At 35.7% G+C, this 16,148-nt stretch overlaps 1 protein-coding gene across 7 annotated transcripts in view; it reads right to left on the bottom strand.

Moving 5' to 3' along the window:
* Window positions 1-1,574: 1,574 nt before the first annotated feature.
* ODF2L (outer dense fiber of sperm tails 2 like) overlaps window positions 1,575-16,148 on the bottom strand; it is a 40,227-nt gene continuing 25,653 nt past the window's right edge. For 3 of the 7 annotated variants that reach the window (XM_036351860.1, XM_036351855.1, XM_036351856.1), the window contains 7 exons: window positions 12,597-12,707; window positions 11,019-11,123; window positions 8,752-8,910; window positions 7,425-7,510; window positions 7,180-7,342; window positions 4,364-4,489; window positions 1,575-2,139 (listed from right to left, as the gene is read on the bottom strand). In XM_036351860.1, coding sequence (XP_036207753.1) covers window positions 2,011-2,139; window positions 4,364-4,489; window positions 7,180-7,342; window positions 7,425-7,510; window positions 8,752-8,910; window positions 11,019-11,123; window positions 12,597-12,707 — 879 coding nt within the window. In that variant the 3' untranslated portion in view covers window positions 1,575-2,010. Of the gene's footprint in view, window positions 2,140-4,363; window positions 4,490-6,908; window positions 7,062-7,179; window positions 7,343-7,424; window positions 7,511-8,751; window positions 8,911-11,018; window positions 11,124-12,596; window positions 12,708-16,148 lie in introns of those variants that run through there. The other 4 variants (XM_036351857.1, XM_036351862.1, XM_036351861.1 and 1 more) reach the window with 4 other exon arrangements.

Genomic DNA, 16,148 nt, shown 5'->3' on the forward strand with positions numbered 1-16,148 from the left:
TATAAAAAAGAGAATGTATTCATAGGTGAGGTAAATGCATGACTGTTGGACAAAAACATTACCTTTATTTATGAAATATATACTAGCTGTGTGTCTTTGGAGAAGTTACTTAACCTTTTTATGTTTGGGTTTCCTGAAAAGTAAGTGGAAAAAAAAAGTTAGTAGCACTCATCTCAATCAGGCATAAAGATTAAATGAGATACTATATGTACCACACTTAGAACTTTGGTTCTCAATAAATAAGAGCAACATTGCTGATGGGTGGCTGCTCTTCCACTGCTCCCAACAGAAAAAGAGCACTGTACATAGAACTTTAATTTTAGAATCAGAAGACTTGAGTTCACATGTGGATTTTAAAACGTAAAAGTTTTATACCACAACCATGGCGGTAACCCCTCTATGCTTATATTTTTTCATACCTAAAACAGGAATATGAACACCTCCTCTGCTCAACATCTATCCATCTAGCTTTCCACAAACATCAACTGAGTATCTACTATATTCTAAATATTGTGTAATGGCTGAAACAGAAATATGAATAAGATAGACTTCTACCCTAAGGAGCAATCTAGTGAATAATAAATACTCAAGAACCTTAGTTCCTTTCACCTGAGTCTTTCTTAAGGCTCACTTTGCCTTAGGACAGTGGTTCTCAACCTTGGCTGCACATTAGAATCACCTGGGAATCTTTTTAAAATCCTGATTTCTGGGCCTCATCCTCCGGAAATTCTGTTTCTTTGTTATGGGGTGGGGCCACAACATTAGTAACAAAGAAACAGAATTTCCAGAGGATGAGGCCCAGAAATCAGGATTTTAGAAAGATTCCCAGGTGATTCTAATGTGCAGCCAAGGTTGAGAACCACTGCCTTAGGAGATGAAAAAAGGACAAGGGTCAAGCATGTGTTTTAGTACAAGTACTATGATTTTTTTTTTTTTAAAGCAACACTAACATTGTCAGCAAATGTTGGGAAATAAAATTACTATATTTTGCTATTTTAAGAAAAATACCATGAAGTAGTTGGGTCATTGGGAAGTAAGCCCCTGCAGATGATATGGCATTCTTAGGAGTGAGGGGACCGGAGAAAAGCAGGCCCCCATTTCTGATGGGAGAACATGAAACATCTTGGGAAGATTGAGCTTTGTTCATAAGCTGGGCTGCGTAGTATACAACTTGCCTCTTAGAATGATCTCTTGAGACCCGAGTGCCCTTTGAATAAACAGCTCCACTGTCTGAGAGGAATCACTATTACATCCATCCCCTTTTAGAGCATTCTGTGTTGGCATGTAGGGGGGAGATTGTGGGAAGCATGTTCTTGTTATCTCTATGTCATCTCAAAAATAAAGACTTTATCCTAAAGCTTATTAGGGTGCTTATTTTGATCATCTCATGTGAGTTGGCCTTGGGACAATGTATTCAAATGTAAGTTTGCATTTAATAGTTATGACTGAAAATTGTATATTTAAACCTCACACAAATTATAATGGTATCTTAGCATATACCTGAAACAATATTAAGTACATCAAGACATGAGGTATCTTTAGAAAGTATATAACTATCCATTATTAAAAATTCATATCCAGAATATTTTCCTTTATTATATTAATACATTTATAGCTACACAATGTAAAACAATGATCTACATTATTTAAAATCATGTATTTGGCTCATAATTAACATAGATTACAATTCACTTGGATGGTGGCTACAGACACACAAAGAATGATTCTGGCTTCTTTTGTGTATGTATAAAAAATATTCAAAAAATCAATATAACTTAACTAGAAATTAAACCAGAGCTAAGTAAAAATTATCCAGCAAAAAAGAATGCTAACATCTCTTGTTTTAAGTTTCAACTGGATAATAATTTTTTAAAAAAACTTTACATAAAAATTCTAATACCACCACCCACAAATCATAAAGTATAACAACAGATAGTATATTTTTTACCTAATCACTTTTTTTTGACTCACAATAAAAACCTGTTGCTTATAGAAAATAAATTCAACAATTTATCCAAACATTGTTACATAAGAAGTTTTAAGAAACTGTAAATAATTCTTAATACTCTCATTTTGATTCTCCGACTTTTCAAGACTATGTTGTATTTCTTTCAAACATACTTCCTGATGTTGTGTTTTCTAAATAAAAAAAAATAGATAATCAATAATGACATTCATATCAAAGGATAGTCATAACATTTTATACAATAACTGACTACATGAATTTTAATTTTTTTAAAAGAAAGACTCCTAACCATCTGATGTGTTTGTTAATAACTTATCTTAGAGCTCACTTTTCTTTAAAATAAAGAAAAAGTAAATGGGTGATATTTACTGTGATATATTTTTTGTACTACATATTCTTTTAGCCCCAAATTATTACACATTTAACATAATTAACTTAATAAGTGGGTTTTATTTAAAGCTGTCCTAATTTCTCACATCTAACATGACATTTTAATACTAGTTTTTGCCATTTTCTCTACCTAAAAATTCATATTTTATAACATAAAAATGACTTTTGCTGTCTTAAAAATGGACAGAATTCCAGCTTTGATAATACAAACATTTTATTTTTAGAATCTTTCATAAATAAAATGAACTCTTAATATTATCGGTATTCTTTATTTAAAGTAAAAATTAAAAACATAATAAAGTTTTAAAATATTCAGTTGCATATAAATTTCCAAGGTATCATTTAGCTTCCAACTAAAATGTAGACACCTTGACAAGAAAAATCTTTTATCTCCCTCCCATCTGGTGTTCAATAATACCAGACACCTTCTGAAACTGAGCAATGCTCAATGTCCCTCAGGTGAAGTAGGTGGGATGAAGAAACGTGCTAGTCTAGGCTATACAAAGTCACAGAATGAATATAATGCATCTTTGCAGAACATCAATGTTACTCAACAATTCAGAGGAAAAAATACTAATACAAACCACATATTGTGAGGCAGAATGCAAAATGTGCATATATTTTAGGATAAGACTCCAAAGTCACTTCAGGCTTCAGGAAGGTTGGCCTGAGTTAAGCTGCTGAAGACACCCTTTAGTCTGTGCACCCACTCTGCCCCCCACTGGAACACTTGGGCAAAAAAAATCTATGAAAGCCTGCTACATGGGCAGGGCACTGTGGTAGACACCAGATACAATCAATTATGAGACAGGCTCTCTGGGTGTTTACGATTCAATTGGAGGTAAGGTTATGTATACAAAATAAATACTGAACTGCCCACTGAAAGGGACAGAATACATAAGCTCCCTTTTTAGCAATGTCTAAATCTATGCTTAGAATTCTAGATTTTTACTACTGTAAAATTTCTCAGGGTTAATAGAGCATCAAATATTAAATCTATTTATTTTGGCAGCTTTAGCCAAGTACTGGGAGCATTAAAGCAAAACCCATCTCATCTTAGTGTACTTATTTTATTTTTTCAGAAGCTTTAACTATCCAAAGGACATGACATATTTACAATATCAGCAATTCTGATGGTGGATAAAAAAAAAATTAGAAATAAAGGGAAGGCCTGTGCTAAATTCAAAGTGAAATATGTTTTGTTCTGATTGAAATTGCCATGGAACTTTTGATGGCAATAAAATTAAACTAATATTACATGCTAAAAAGTCATTTAACTTTTGAACCTTTCAGGTTTTCAACTCTTTAGACACTTGGGAATGAAAAATTAATTTTCCCAGAGTCTCCAGCTCCTGGAAAAAAATTAAGTATCATTATTTTATATGTCATTGTTAAGCAGACAGTTTTCAAGTAATTTAGTCATGACTAGTGCTAGCTTTCATACTATCTTATGCCAGTTGGCTGTTTCAGGAATATTTAGGAAAAAACATTAGAAGACTAATTAAACACAGACAATTTCATAATCTCATTTCATGGCTGAGTGGACCAAAGCAGCCATATCCTATGCAGATATAACAATAGTGAATATTTACTTAATGCCAACCTATAACTTTCTAAGATAGAATATTCATTATTCAAGAAAAGTATTAAAGTCTAACTCATAATAATAATTGTGAAATGAAATGAAAAATTCATAACAGAAAGAAAGTAGAATATCTGTAACTTTCATTAAGCAACTGTCATGCTAAAATAATGTGTACAGAAAGGACCCAATGATACCTCAGGCAGAAAGGTAACAGAAGCTATCGAGGATGAGGATAATAATTCTTTGGCATAACCCTACATTTTTAATTTGTGTGATTTATAGTTATCTGTAATAGTATCAATAAAGAAATGGCTCTGATTTCCCTCACTTTGTACTTTAACTGTTTAAGCAAACTAACATGGTAAGAATGTTAAGTGCTAATTTATTTTTTATGAAAATACATAAGCTATACTAATACTTACACTGTTTATTTTGCAAACAAGTTGATTTTGTTCTTCATTTTTCTTTCTAAGTTCAGTTTCCAGATCTAATATTTTAATTTGTAAAGCCCTCTCTCTAGATGACATTTTCTCTATTTCTTCAGAAACCTGTAATTTTCATTAAAAAAGTAAAGTAACTAAATGTACTTTCTTTAAAGTATAAAGCCTTGACATAGTTACATTATACCTCTTTTTTCCAAGTAGATTATTAATTGGATGCTAGACAATTTAATTAGAAAGTGTTTAAAGTTGTTGTATGTTAAGGAACACATGTAGCATAGTATCTGAAAAATGGCTTAAGATACAAGAGGTATATGCATTTGCACTATTCTGTAACTTTAGTACGTTTTCTCCCCAATACCATATTTTTATATCTTACTGAGACCAATCTCCACTTTACAGTATTTATATTCACCGTCGTGTCTAGACTGGTGCTAGAATCTAGGAAGTTCTCATTAAATGCTTAGATGGATAGAATTGGGGGACGGCAGGTGATATATACACTTCATACACAACAAAAGAGATTGAGTTTTCATTCATTCACTTTCCAAGTGGTCTGAATTTAAATTCTCACATTTCTCTGACTGCTTATTTAGTAGAAAGTCTCACTTAGCTATGTTCTTCCAAGGATTCAGATATGTGGGAGCCTATTTGCAAAAGGGTAGGGTTGGAGCCACAAGAAGGCGAGTGGAGGCAGGGACTACTTAAGGAGCAAGGAACTAGTGGGAAGAACTATCCTCTAATCTAATTCCTATGGACTAAGTTCTAAGTTATTGTAAAGTGATTTACCAAGATATCTTGTGCACAAATTCTGAGGGCAACTGTGACTGAGGCGTGCTGGCAGTTATGGGAGAAAGCTGTGGGAGAAAGAGCCCTCAGAACAAATATCCATGTCCGTGGCCATGTCCCACAGTGTGGACAATGGTGACAGTGCAGTGACAGCACGCCTCATGAAGCAGGAACTAGAGACAGCCCACAGTCCAATGCAGTGGAGGGAAAGGAAAGGGCACACGCATCTCTGGGGACTCTGAACACTATGAGCACGAATCTGAGGTCATTAGCATTTCCAAAGTCCACTTAGGCTGAACCCAAGATAAAGTCCCTTCTTGTTTTCCTCCTACAGGTTGGTGGCGCTGAGAAACCTGGGTTACAATTCTACCAATGGCAGTACATTTTATTACTTAGCTTTTATTCAATGATGTGTCCTTCAACATCCATTTAAATTAGTTTCCCAGAGTTAAAAAAAAGTATATGACACTTGAGATACAAGAGCCACATATCAAGGATATTGGATTTTATCTGACTTTTGTGGAACTGCCACTAACACACTTTGGAAAGACCATGGGTGGAAGGGAGTTTAGAGGGAATGATTCAGAATCCAGTGTTGGACAGGTTCAGTTTGAGATGCCTCTGTTAAGTGGAGATATCAAATAAGTAGAATGTCTGAGTCTAGATTTCAGAGGACAAAGAAGTCTGGAGTAGAGAGAGATATCTGAGAATCATCAAAGTATAGATCAGTGGTCGACAAACTGCGGCCCCTTGAGTGTGGCTCTTCCACAAAATACAATGTGCGGGCGTGCATGTACAGTGCGATTGAAACTCGGTGGCCACACTCAAGGGGCCAAAGAGCCGCATGTGGCTTGCGAGCCGCAGTTTGCCGACCACTGGTATAGATGATCTCTTTTTATTTTATTTTATTTTATTTTATTTTATTTTTTTAAATATATTTTATTGATTTTTTACAGAGAGGAAGGGAGAGAGATAGTTAGAAACATCGATGAGAGAGAAACATCGATCAGCTGCCTCCTGCACATCTCCCACTGGGGATGTGCCCGCAACCCAGGCACATGCCCCTGACCGGAATCGAACCTGGGACCCTTCAGTCCACAGGCCGACGCTCTATCCACTGAGCCAAACCGGTTTCGGCAGATGATCTCTTTTTAGCATCATGCAATCCTAGGAGGAAACTCATGACCCCCATTTTTTCAATTAAGAAACTAAAGTTTAGGGGAGTACTTGTCCTGGGTCAGGGTATAATACACCAGAGACAGAATTCAAATACTGTTCCTGGTGGACACCAGAGCCCACCTCACGTCTTTTCAAATCATTTCATAAATTTACCTCTTCTTTGAGATCTTCCTGAATCATTTCTCCTCGCCCTCAGGTTGAAGTACCTTGTACCCTCCCCCTCTACTGTAGCACCTACATGCTGGATGGCATGTTTGTTCACCTGTCATCTCCCTCCTGGACTATGAGTGTCCTGAGCCAGGTCTTATTCATCTTTGCATCTCAGGACTAGTAGAGACACACAGTGAGATACTTATTAAATGCTAACCAAATGAATTTAACTAGAATTTAATTCTTGCATGTATTTATGTATGCAACAATGTTTGCCCAAAGAAAAGGGAGTTGAGCTTTACTGCTCACTAGATCCTGATCGAAAACAAAATGTTCAATAATTTGCACATATGTTCTGGTTTTATTTTACTCATTTATTTATTTTTTAATGGGAGGGTAAAGGTGAGAGGAGGAGAATACTCCTTCAAAGTGTTTTCCATCTCTGCCCTTTATCCTGCCACATCATCATGATCTGGTAAAGAAACTCTGGTCCAGTAAGATATCTGTTTAGCTCCAAAAGGCACAAGTAGGTAAAAAACAAAATGTAACTGCTCTCTTCACCCTGTCATCAGGATAAAAACAATAACTAAATGTAGGTTTGGCAAGATGAGATATTGTCTGTTTAAAGAGGACTCTTTGGTAAACTAATTAAAAAGTTTCTAAATAAAGGCCATCTGTACCTTTTGTCTTCCTTCTTCTAAAGCAGCTTCCAGCTGTCTAGCCAATGCTGTATATTCTGCAGACTTCTCTTTAAACTTAAGATTGCTGTGCTTAAGACATTCTTCTTGGTTTTCCAGCTTCTTTTCAAGCTCTTTATTTTCTGCATCCATCTGTTCTAATTTTCTTTTTACAGAAAACATATATTTTAAAATTACAGTGTATAGAGAAAAATGCAACACCAATTATAAGTCAATTTAGTACTTACTGTTTAAGGTTTTCACACTTCAACTGAATAAGATAATTTTCCTCTTCCAGAGAAAGCTCTGTCAGAAGATTTTGATTTCCATCAAACTAAAAGAGAAAAATTTTTTCTTTATAATAAATTTCTAAAGAAAATATTATTATTACTCCTACACAGAGACACCAAGAAATATCACATTGGTTAAGTTTTTAAAAGCTATGCTACCTTATAAAAAATCATCTACTACAAATTTTTCTGAAAGATGGCTATTAAAACATTCTGAAAAAAATGTTCCATTGCAAAAGGTCATTTATTTTATTAAGTCAGTGTGAAGATTTTAAAAACTGTCGAATACTTAGAGTTACTCTTATAATTTTTGTTTCACTTAAGTAGTGATTGATAATTGAATATCTGTGAAGCAACTATGAAGAAAAAACATATTTGTGAAAAGCAAATTAAATTAACAAGGAAATCAATGAAAATACACTTGCCTACACCAAGACAGAATGTTCTTCCCAATGCTTAAAAAAGCTGTATTTAAATTGTTTCAGAAGCTTTGAAATAAATAAAAAAATTTTCATAATTTCAATTAGTAACTTAGGTTATCTACGTAATTTGACATTTTCTTAGAAATCTCTTATCAGGAATTTAAATTCAGCAACGTTTTGTTTTGCATGTTTTTAAAAACAGGATGCATTTCAAGATTAAAATCCAAACTACATTTGGAAGATAGGGAATCATTCCTAAAATTGTTTTGCAAATACGGAAAAATACTACCATCCTTGGACATGCTTCTTTGAAAAAAAAGTACTTAATTAAAAAATATATTTATTAAGTGCTTACTATATGTGCTAGGCATTGACTTAGAAGATGGCTATGTGGTGTTAACAGGGCATCCTTGATCCCTGCTCTAGTGAAGTGAAAAAGTATGTCCAAAAAAATTGGAAATAATCCAAGTAAACTTGATGTGCAATTCTAATTGAAATACACTCTAATTTTTGTGAGATAAATGACAATAATTAACCTTATCCTGACATCAAAAAATATATATGTACTAGTAAACATAGCATTGCTCCTTCTCTTATGCTATTACCATGTCCTCAAATATCTAAATATAGATTTATATGAATAAACCAAACAAGCAATTAATTCTGCTTACAATTTTTTTACTATAAAATACTAGCAAATAGCTTGCAAAATAATAGTACTGTATCTGATAAACTGGTACTTTATCAACTGATATAGATGGCAGTAAAATAAATCAATCCCTGACATGAGTGCCTCAATTGGTGAAAGCATTCATAAGCGTTGCTTTAACACAGGTAGCAAAGTGAGAATGACGGCTGGACACCTGGCCCTGAAGCTCCCTAATGGTGTGCGCTTGGTCCGCACACGTCTCCTTGTAGTGCTCCAGACTCTCCTGACACTCCTGAAGCCTCCGTTCCGCCGCCGTCAGGGAATCTCGGACGTCCTCTAACTCCTTCAGATGAGACTCCATCTGGCCTCTCATCTGAGGTGCGGCATTAGGGAAATAAGTGTAAGATCACACAGCATTACTGTTTTCACTACCTTAAATACTAGATACGCTGATAACATAATATATAATTTAGGAATAATGGTTTTAAACAAAAAGATTCCATCAAATAAATGTGAATTAACATTAAGTTAGACTCTGCTAAGTAAGAACATATAACTCAAAAAGTGGGTTATACTTTAGTTTTCAAAAAGTTTGTTGAATAAATGAACATAGTAATATTAGTGTGGAGGGAGAATGTTTAACCTCCTTAGGAAAAGAAACTTTTGAATCCTGTCATTTATGTACTGATAAAGCTGGCATGGTAGCTTTCTAGCCTTCAATCTAAAGTAACTGTCACTTTTTGTCATTCCATCTTCTAATTCAGATATTTCAATTAGAGCAGCCTTGCTGCACTCATCTTAGTCCAAATCGGTGGGCTTTACTGTATATTATTTTAAGATAGCTAATATCATCAGTCCTCAGTAGACTATTTGATCATTAATGGTACTACGAAGTAAATCTCTTTAATTTTACCTATGTTAATCTCTTTGGCTACTGCAGTTCCTTACAGTAGCACTTTTGTAGAGTTATGACAAGAAGCAACCCTAAGATATGCTTGTACTGTTAAGAAAAAAAAAATAACCATTTAGGACAGGGGTCCTCAAACTACGGCCCGCGGGCCACATGCAAATACAAATATTGTATTTGTTCCTGTTTTGTTTTTTTACTTCAAAATAAGATATGTGCAGTGTGCATAGGAATTTGTTCACAGTTGTTTTTTTTAAACTATAGTCCGGCCCTCCAACGGTCTGAGGGACAGTGAACTGGCCCCCTGTTTAAAAAGTTTGAGGACCCCTGATTTAGGATGTTCATAGGGAGGAAAAGCAAGCACCATCTCTTTCCCTGACATAGGGACCACCTAGAGCTACTATGCAACATCTGGCATTCTTAATCACAAAAGGTAAAACTAGAACAAAGCACACCTTCCAAACATCTAAGAGCCCATCAGAAAACCAGGAGACTTAAAACAGTGGAAAAATAAAAGGAAGAATTTCACTTAAAAACAAAGAATTTTCTGGTTTAATACAAATAAGAAATCACTGTAACCTCACAGTATCTGAAAAACTCAGCTCCTGCTCCATCTGCCTTTGGAACAGGGTGTGTAAATGGGCTTTTATTTACAGTGCTGCCTAGCGAAACAGGAGACAGGTGCATTGGTAAGTCTCATGAGAAAAGGAGACCAAGATATATGAAATGATTTTTCCTCTAAGGTGCTAAAAATAGGAAGAGTAATTCTAGGAAAGTAGTAAACTGCACATTTGGTGGGTTATCTATCTCTGTCTAAACAGCAGAATGCCTGTGCTGGCTGAACTCTCACACTGATTCCTCACTTGAACTTCTCAGTCCCAACATATGGAGAAAATCCAGAACAGAGACCATGTTACACTCAGTTGGAACTGAACAGTAACATCCCATGACCTCTCCAGCCAGGAGCGAGCATCCCATGGCTTTCACTGCTGCTTGACCAAAAAACATAAAAAGACCCAAAAAGGGATGTGGTTTCATTTAAAAATATTCACAAAAACATCATAACTTGCCAACATTGGCCTTCCTCTCATTCTGTTGAAATAGGGTGAAAAAAAGGAAATGATGTGGGGTTTTTTTCTATGATATCATTTTTCTTCCAACAAAGCATTTGGCAGAGAATATTTACTTTGCTTTTTTAGACACAAAAGATTTACTGTCAGAAAAACAGGTGAGATTAAAAATAAGAGGTACTCAAGTTTGCATACTTATGGTTGATGAAGCTCAGTGATAACCATTTATTTAGCTATTTAAGTCTGCTCTTGAGTAAAAATAATTAAATGTTTATGTGATCTTCCAAATATTAAAGAAAAAGTGAAAAAACATTCATAAAAACAAACACCATTTCAAGCCTGGAAGAAACATTATTTCCTCAGAAAATAAACTCCTACAGAGACGGAGAACAGATCATTCCTAGGTCTAAAATAGAGAAAATAACCACAGTGAAAGATATTTGTATAATATTTATAAAGTCTAAAACATAAATATTACTTTATTATTTAAAATGTCAAACTTACCTTCTCTAATTTTTTATTTTTGTTTTTTGTTATAAGGTTATTTTCACTTAGCAAATTTTCACATCTGCTTTTCACCATTTCAGCTGCTTCTTGCAATTTTTGTACCTGATAATAGAGTATTATTAGAGTAACATCTATTATTTTATTATTAGAGCCATAATATAAAATTAAAAGCTAAAAGTTTGAATTTTCAATTTCAAACAAATCATTATTTCCCTGTTAATATCTCAGTAGGTTTATCTAATGTTACTCTTTCTTTAAATACAGGAATCACTCAGTGCTCTCCTCTAATTAACAATCCTTTTATGATTTACCCGTCTTTTCCCATTAATACTTCTAGACCAGGGGTGGGCAAACTTTTTGACTCGAGGGCCACAATGGGTTCTTAAACTGGACCGGAGGGCCGGAACAAAAGCACGGATGGAGTGTTTGTGTGACCTAATATAAATTCAAAGTAAACATCATTACATAAAAGGGTACGGTCTTTTTTTTCAATAGTTTTATTCATTTCAAACGGGCCGGATGCAGCCCGCAGGCCGTAGTTTGCCCACGGCTGGTCTAGACTCTTCACTTGAGCTCTGAATATTAGAGAGATCTTCACTTGCAGGTCAATGTCACTTTAAAGAACCAGCCTCTGGTTCAAACTAGCTCCCATACCAATTGTTTTACCCTCCAAATCAAAACCTGCTAAAAACAATAGCTGACTGAGCACTTTGTGCAAGGCCCAGAGCCTAGAGTAAGGTAACTCACCCATGATATTCCTACAAAGGAATTAAACCCAAACAACCAGTTGGGATGACATTCTTAGTAACATGTGCCACCAACCTTCATAGGCTCCATTTCTACCTCTGGCTTGGATGACTCACTGGATATCTCAACTCCATCTTCCCATCTAAGCCATCCAGATGCAGCCCCTTCCTACTTACCTACACTATGCCCCCTTTAAGCTTTTATTTTTAGTTCATTACTCTTTAATTTAAATGTTCTCTTCCCATAAAATCAAACTCTTTATTGACTATTGTTACCCATTATTCACAGACCTACATAAATCCCATCTTTCTCATAAAGTTTTTCTTGAATACCACATTTCCCAAACCTACGATTTTCTGTAAATTACGATTCAGCACATGCTCTACTCCATATATATTGTCATATGTACTTTTCAGGCATTTCACAGGAGTAAATCTGAATGAAACTTTGTTTATTGGGAAAAAGGGAGTCTTGGGCTTTAATGACCCTAGAAAGGAGTCATATTCCAAATCAATACCATTAAATATACAAGATGACAAACATAAACAAGATTATACATGAGGTTTACATTACATCTATGTAATTAATTTTAGATCTACTTTTAAGAATATCCAACACATACATAGGCAATGAATGTTTAAATCAGGAATCAGCAGTCATCTATTAATACAAATATTTGGGACCTTAAGAAACACTTAGGACATGTCATGTTCTATCACCTTTCTAATAATAGCTCCACCTTTCTTCAGTTCTGTTTATGTAGATCATAAACAAATGCAGTGTTTTAAATTGTCTACCTACAAACATTAAAATAATTGCAGTGGTCACCTGAGTTTTATACATTTCAATAAGGTTTTTCTGTTGTTTTTCTACTTCTTGCAATTCTGAGAGTTCATTTTCAACAGAAACAACCTCGTCCTTCAAAGCAGCAAATGAAGTCTAACAAGAAATATATAAATAGGAATTATAAATTATTAAAATTAATTTGTCCTCCAATGCTATAGGATTATAAAAACATAACTCATTTATCAACAAAGTTAATAATTATTTTTGATTGAATATAATTACCATCTAAAAATTCATAAGTTTATAAAAGTTAGTAAAACTTATAAACAACTTTAAAAGATTTTTGCAAGACATATTTTTAAAACTTTTAAAATTTACTGACAAAAACGACTTGGAAAATAGACCAGGTTCCTAGATGGGAAGACGCATACCAGTTTTTTCCAAATCAATAAAACTTTAATGCAATTTCAAACAAAAGTATAACAGTTGGGAGAAGGGAAATATGACAAAATTAATTTAAAATTCATATAGGAAAATAAATAGGAAAGACTAATGAAATTTGAAAGAAATACTAAATGGAAAATCTCAGTACTTATTACATATTAAAATGTATAAAAAACGAATAATAAGATGTTAATATAAGAAATATAGAGGTTGATTGAACAGAAGAATGCACTAAAATTATATTTAGTATATGACAAAAATTGGATTTTTAAATCAATGAGGAAAATATGGATCAGTAAATAACAGTAGTATATAATTGTTTAACTATTAGAATAGATTACTTACCTCCATGCAACATTATTTTTTAATTTTTTTTTGCAACACTATTTTTTATATGTACTAAAAATAAAAAACTGCACTGGCCAGTATGGCTCAGTTGGTTGGAGCACTGACCCATAAACCGAAACGTTTAGGGTTCGATCTTTGGTCAGGACACATATCCAGGTTACAGGTTCCTCTCAGTTGAGGCTTGTGCAAGAGGTAACGTATCAGTGTTTCTCACATCGATCTCTCTCTCTCTCTCTCTCTCTCTCTCTCCCTCCCTCCCTCCCTCCCTCTCAAATCAATAAAAACATATCCTTGAGAAACGAAGATGGCGGCATAGGTAAACACCGGAAATTTCTGCCTCACACAACCACTTCAAAATACAACTAAAAGACAAAACGGACATCATCCAGAACCACAGGAAGGCTGGCAGTGTGGAAATTCTACAACTAGAAGGAAAGAGAAAAGCACACTGAGACTCAGAGGAGGTGCGGAAGTAAAGTGCAGAGGTACGGAGGCACACGTGAAAAGGGCTGGCAACTGAGGACGTGGTTGTCTTTTTCAATCGGGAGGGAGACACAAGCTCCCGACTACTCTGAATGCCAGTTCTGGGCCAGTCTCTGGGGACCCAGACTCATACGGAGAGAAACTGGACTGTCTGGCATCAGGCAGAACTTGAGGGCGGCTTTCTCTCAGAGGAGCTTGCAGCAATTACCATGGAACAGTGAGACCCGGGGCCGCTTAGAGCAGGGCTGAGGATCAGCCATAGCTGTTTGCTCCACCCTGTTGAGTCCCCGAGACACCGCCCCACCCAAGTTGTGCGCAGAGGCTTTTGCATATGAATGCCCTGGCCCTTTGCATTCTAAAATTACCTAACTAACTGCAGCTGGGTCAGAGAGACCCAGAACATCCAAAAGAAGGCCCAAGGCCCCACAGCAGCTTGCATTGCTTCACAGCTGGGCCTCATCTGGGCACCTCCAAACTCCAAACAAAGAAGAGGAATCTGAAGATCTCTCCATAGCTCCTGCTGGGTAGCCTCAGGCAGAGGCTAAATTAGCACCTCTTTAGAGATCCAAGAGCCAGTATACCCAGTGGTCAGAGTGGACCATCCAGATTACAACTCCTCAAATCCATAAGGGACACACTCAGGGGGCAGACTCAGTGAGCATCAAAGCCCCGCTGAAGCAAGTCTTGCCCCATAAGTGTGTCTCCAGCACAGAAGTTCTCCCACCATAACCACAGCTGATTCTCACAGCCAATTGGCCAGGAGGTCAATTCCTCCCAGTGATACCTAGAACAATCAAGGCTTATCTACAACAAGACTGTGCACACAGCCCACAAAGGAGTGTACCAAGAGTGTCCACCTCAGGTAATTGGGGAGGCTGAGCCACTGGGCCCTATAGGACACATAGCATAGAAATCCACTCTACCAACACAGGGAAGCAGGCAAAATACGAAGACAAAGAAACAGGTCACAAATGACAGAAATGGAGGAAAGCAAACAACTGGATATAGAGTTCAAAACCACAATTATAAGGTTTTTCAAGAATTTTTTAGAAACCGCCGATAAATTTAGTGAGATCCTCCATAAATCTAGTGAGACCCTCGAGGATACGAAAAAGGACCAACTAGAAATTAAGCATACACTGACTGAAATAAAAAATATTATACAGAGATCCAACAGCAGACTAGAGGATCCCAAGAATCAAGTCAAAGATTTGAAATACGAAGAAGCAAAAAACGCCCAACCGGAAAAACAAAAAGAAAAAAGAATCCAAAAATATGAAGATAGTGTAAGGAGCCTCTGGGACAACTTCAAGTGTACCAACATCCAAATTATGGGGGTGCCAGAAGAAGAGAGAGAGCAAGATATTGAAAACCTATTTGGAGAAATAATGACAGAAAACTTCCCCTACCTGGTGAAAGAAATAGACTTACAAGTCCAAGATGCTCAGAGAACCCCAAACAAAAGGAATCCAAAGAGGACCACACCAAGACATATAATTAAAATGCCAAGAGCAAAAGACAAAGAGAGAATCTTAAAAGCAGCAAGAGAAAAACAGTTTGTTACCTACAAGGGAGTACCCATACGACTATCAGCTGATTTCTCAATAGAAACTATGCAGGTCAGAAGGGAGTGGCAAGAAATATTCAAAGTGATGAATACCAAGAACCTACAACCAAGATTACTTTATCCAGCAAAGCTATCATTCAGAATTGAAGATCAGATAAAGAGCTTCACAGATAAGAAAAAGCTAAAGGAGTTCATCACCACCAAACCAGTATTATATGAAATGCTGAAAGGTATCCTTTAAGAAGAGGAAGAAGAAGAAAAAGGTAAAGATAAAAATTATGAACAACAAATACATATCTATCAACAAGTGAATCTAAAAATCAAGTGAATAAATAATTTGATGAACATAAGAAACTGGTGAATATAATAGAATCAGGGGCATAGAAAGGGAGTGGACTGCCTATTCTCAGGGGGGAAGAGGTGTGGGGGGTGCGGGAAGAGACTGGACAAAAATCATACACCTATGAATGAGGACGGGGGCGGGGGTAAGGGCAGAGGGTGGGATGGGAACCAGGTGGAGGGGAGCTATGGGGGGAAAAGAGGAACAACTGTAACAATCTGAATAAAGATTTAATTAAAAAAACAAAAACATATCCTTGGGTGAAGATTAAAAACAAAACAAAAAAACCCACAAAGCTATAAAAATTTTCGCAAAAAATTTTATTGAATCTGAAGATAGCAAAACCCCATTAAACATAAAATCAAAAAACGATATCAAAAACTTTAAGGATCTGAGATTTTACCCTCCAAGT

The sequence above is a fragment of the Myotis myotis genome, unplaced genomic scaffold (genome assembly GCF_014108235.1).
Source record: "Myotis myotis isolate mMyoMyo1 unplaced genomic scaffold, mMyoMyo1.p scaffold_m19_p_2, whole genome shotgun sequence".
NCBI lineage: Eukaryota > Metazoa > Chordata > Mammalia > Chiroptera > Vespertilionidae > Myotis > Myotis myotis.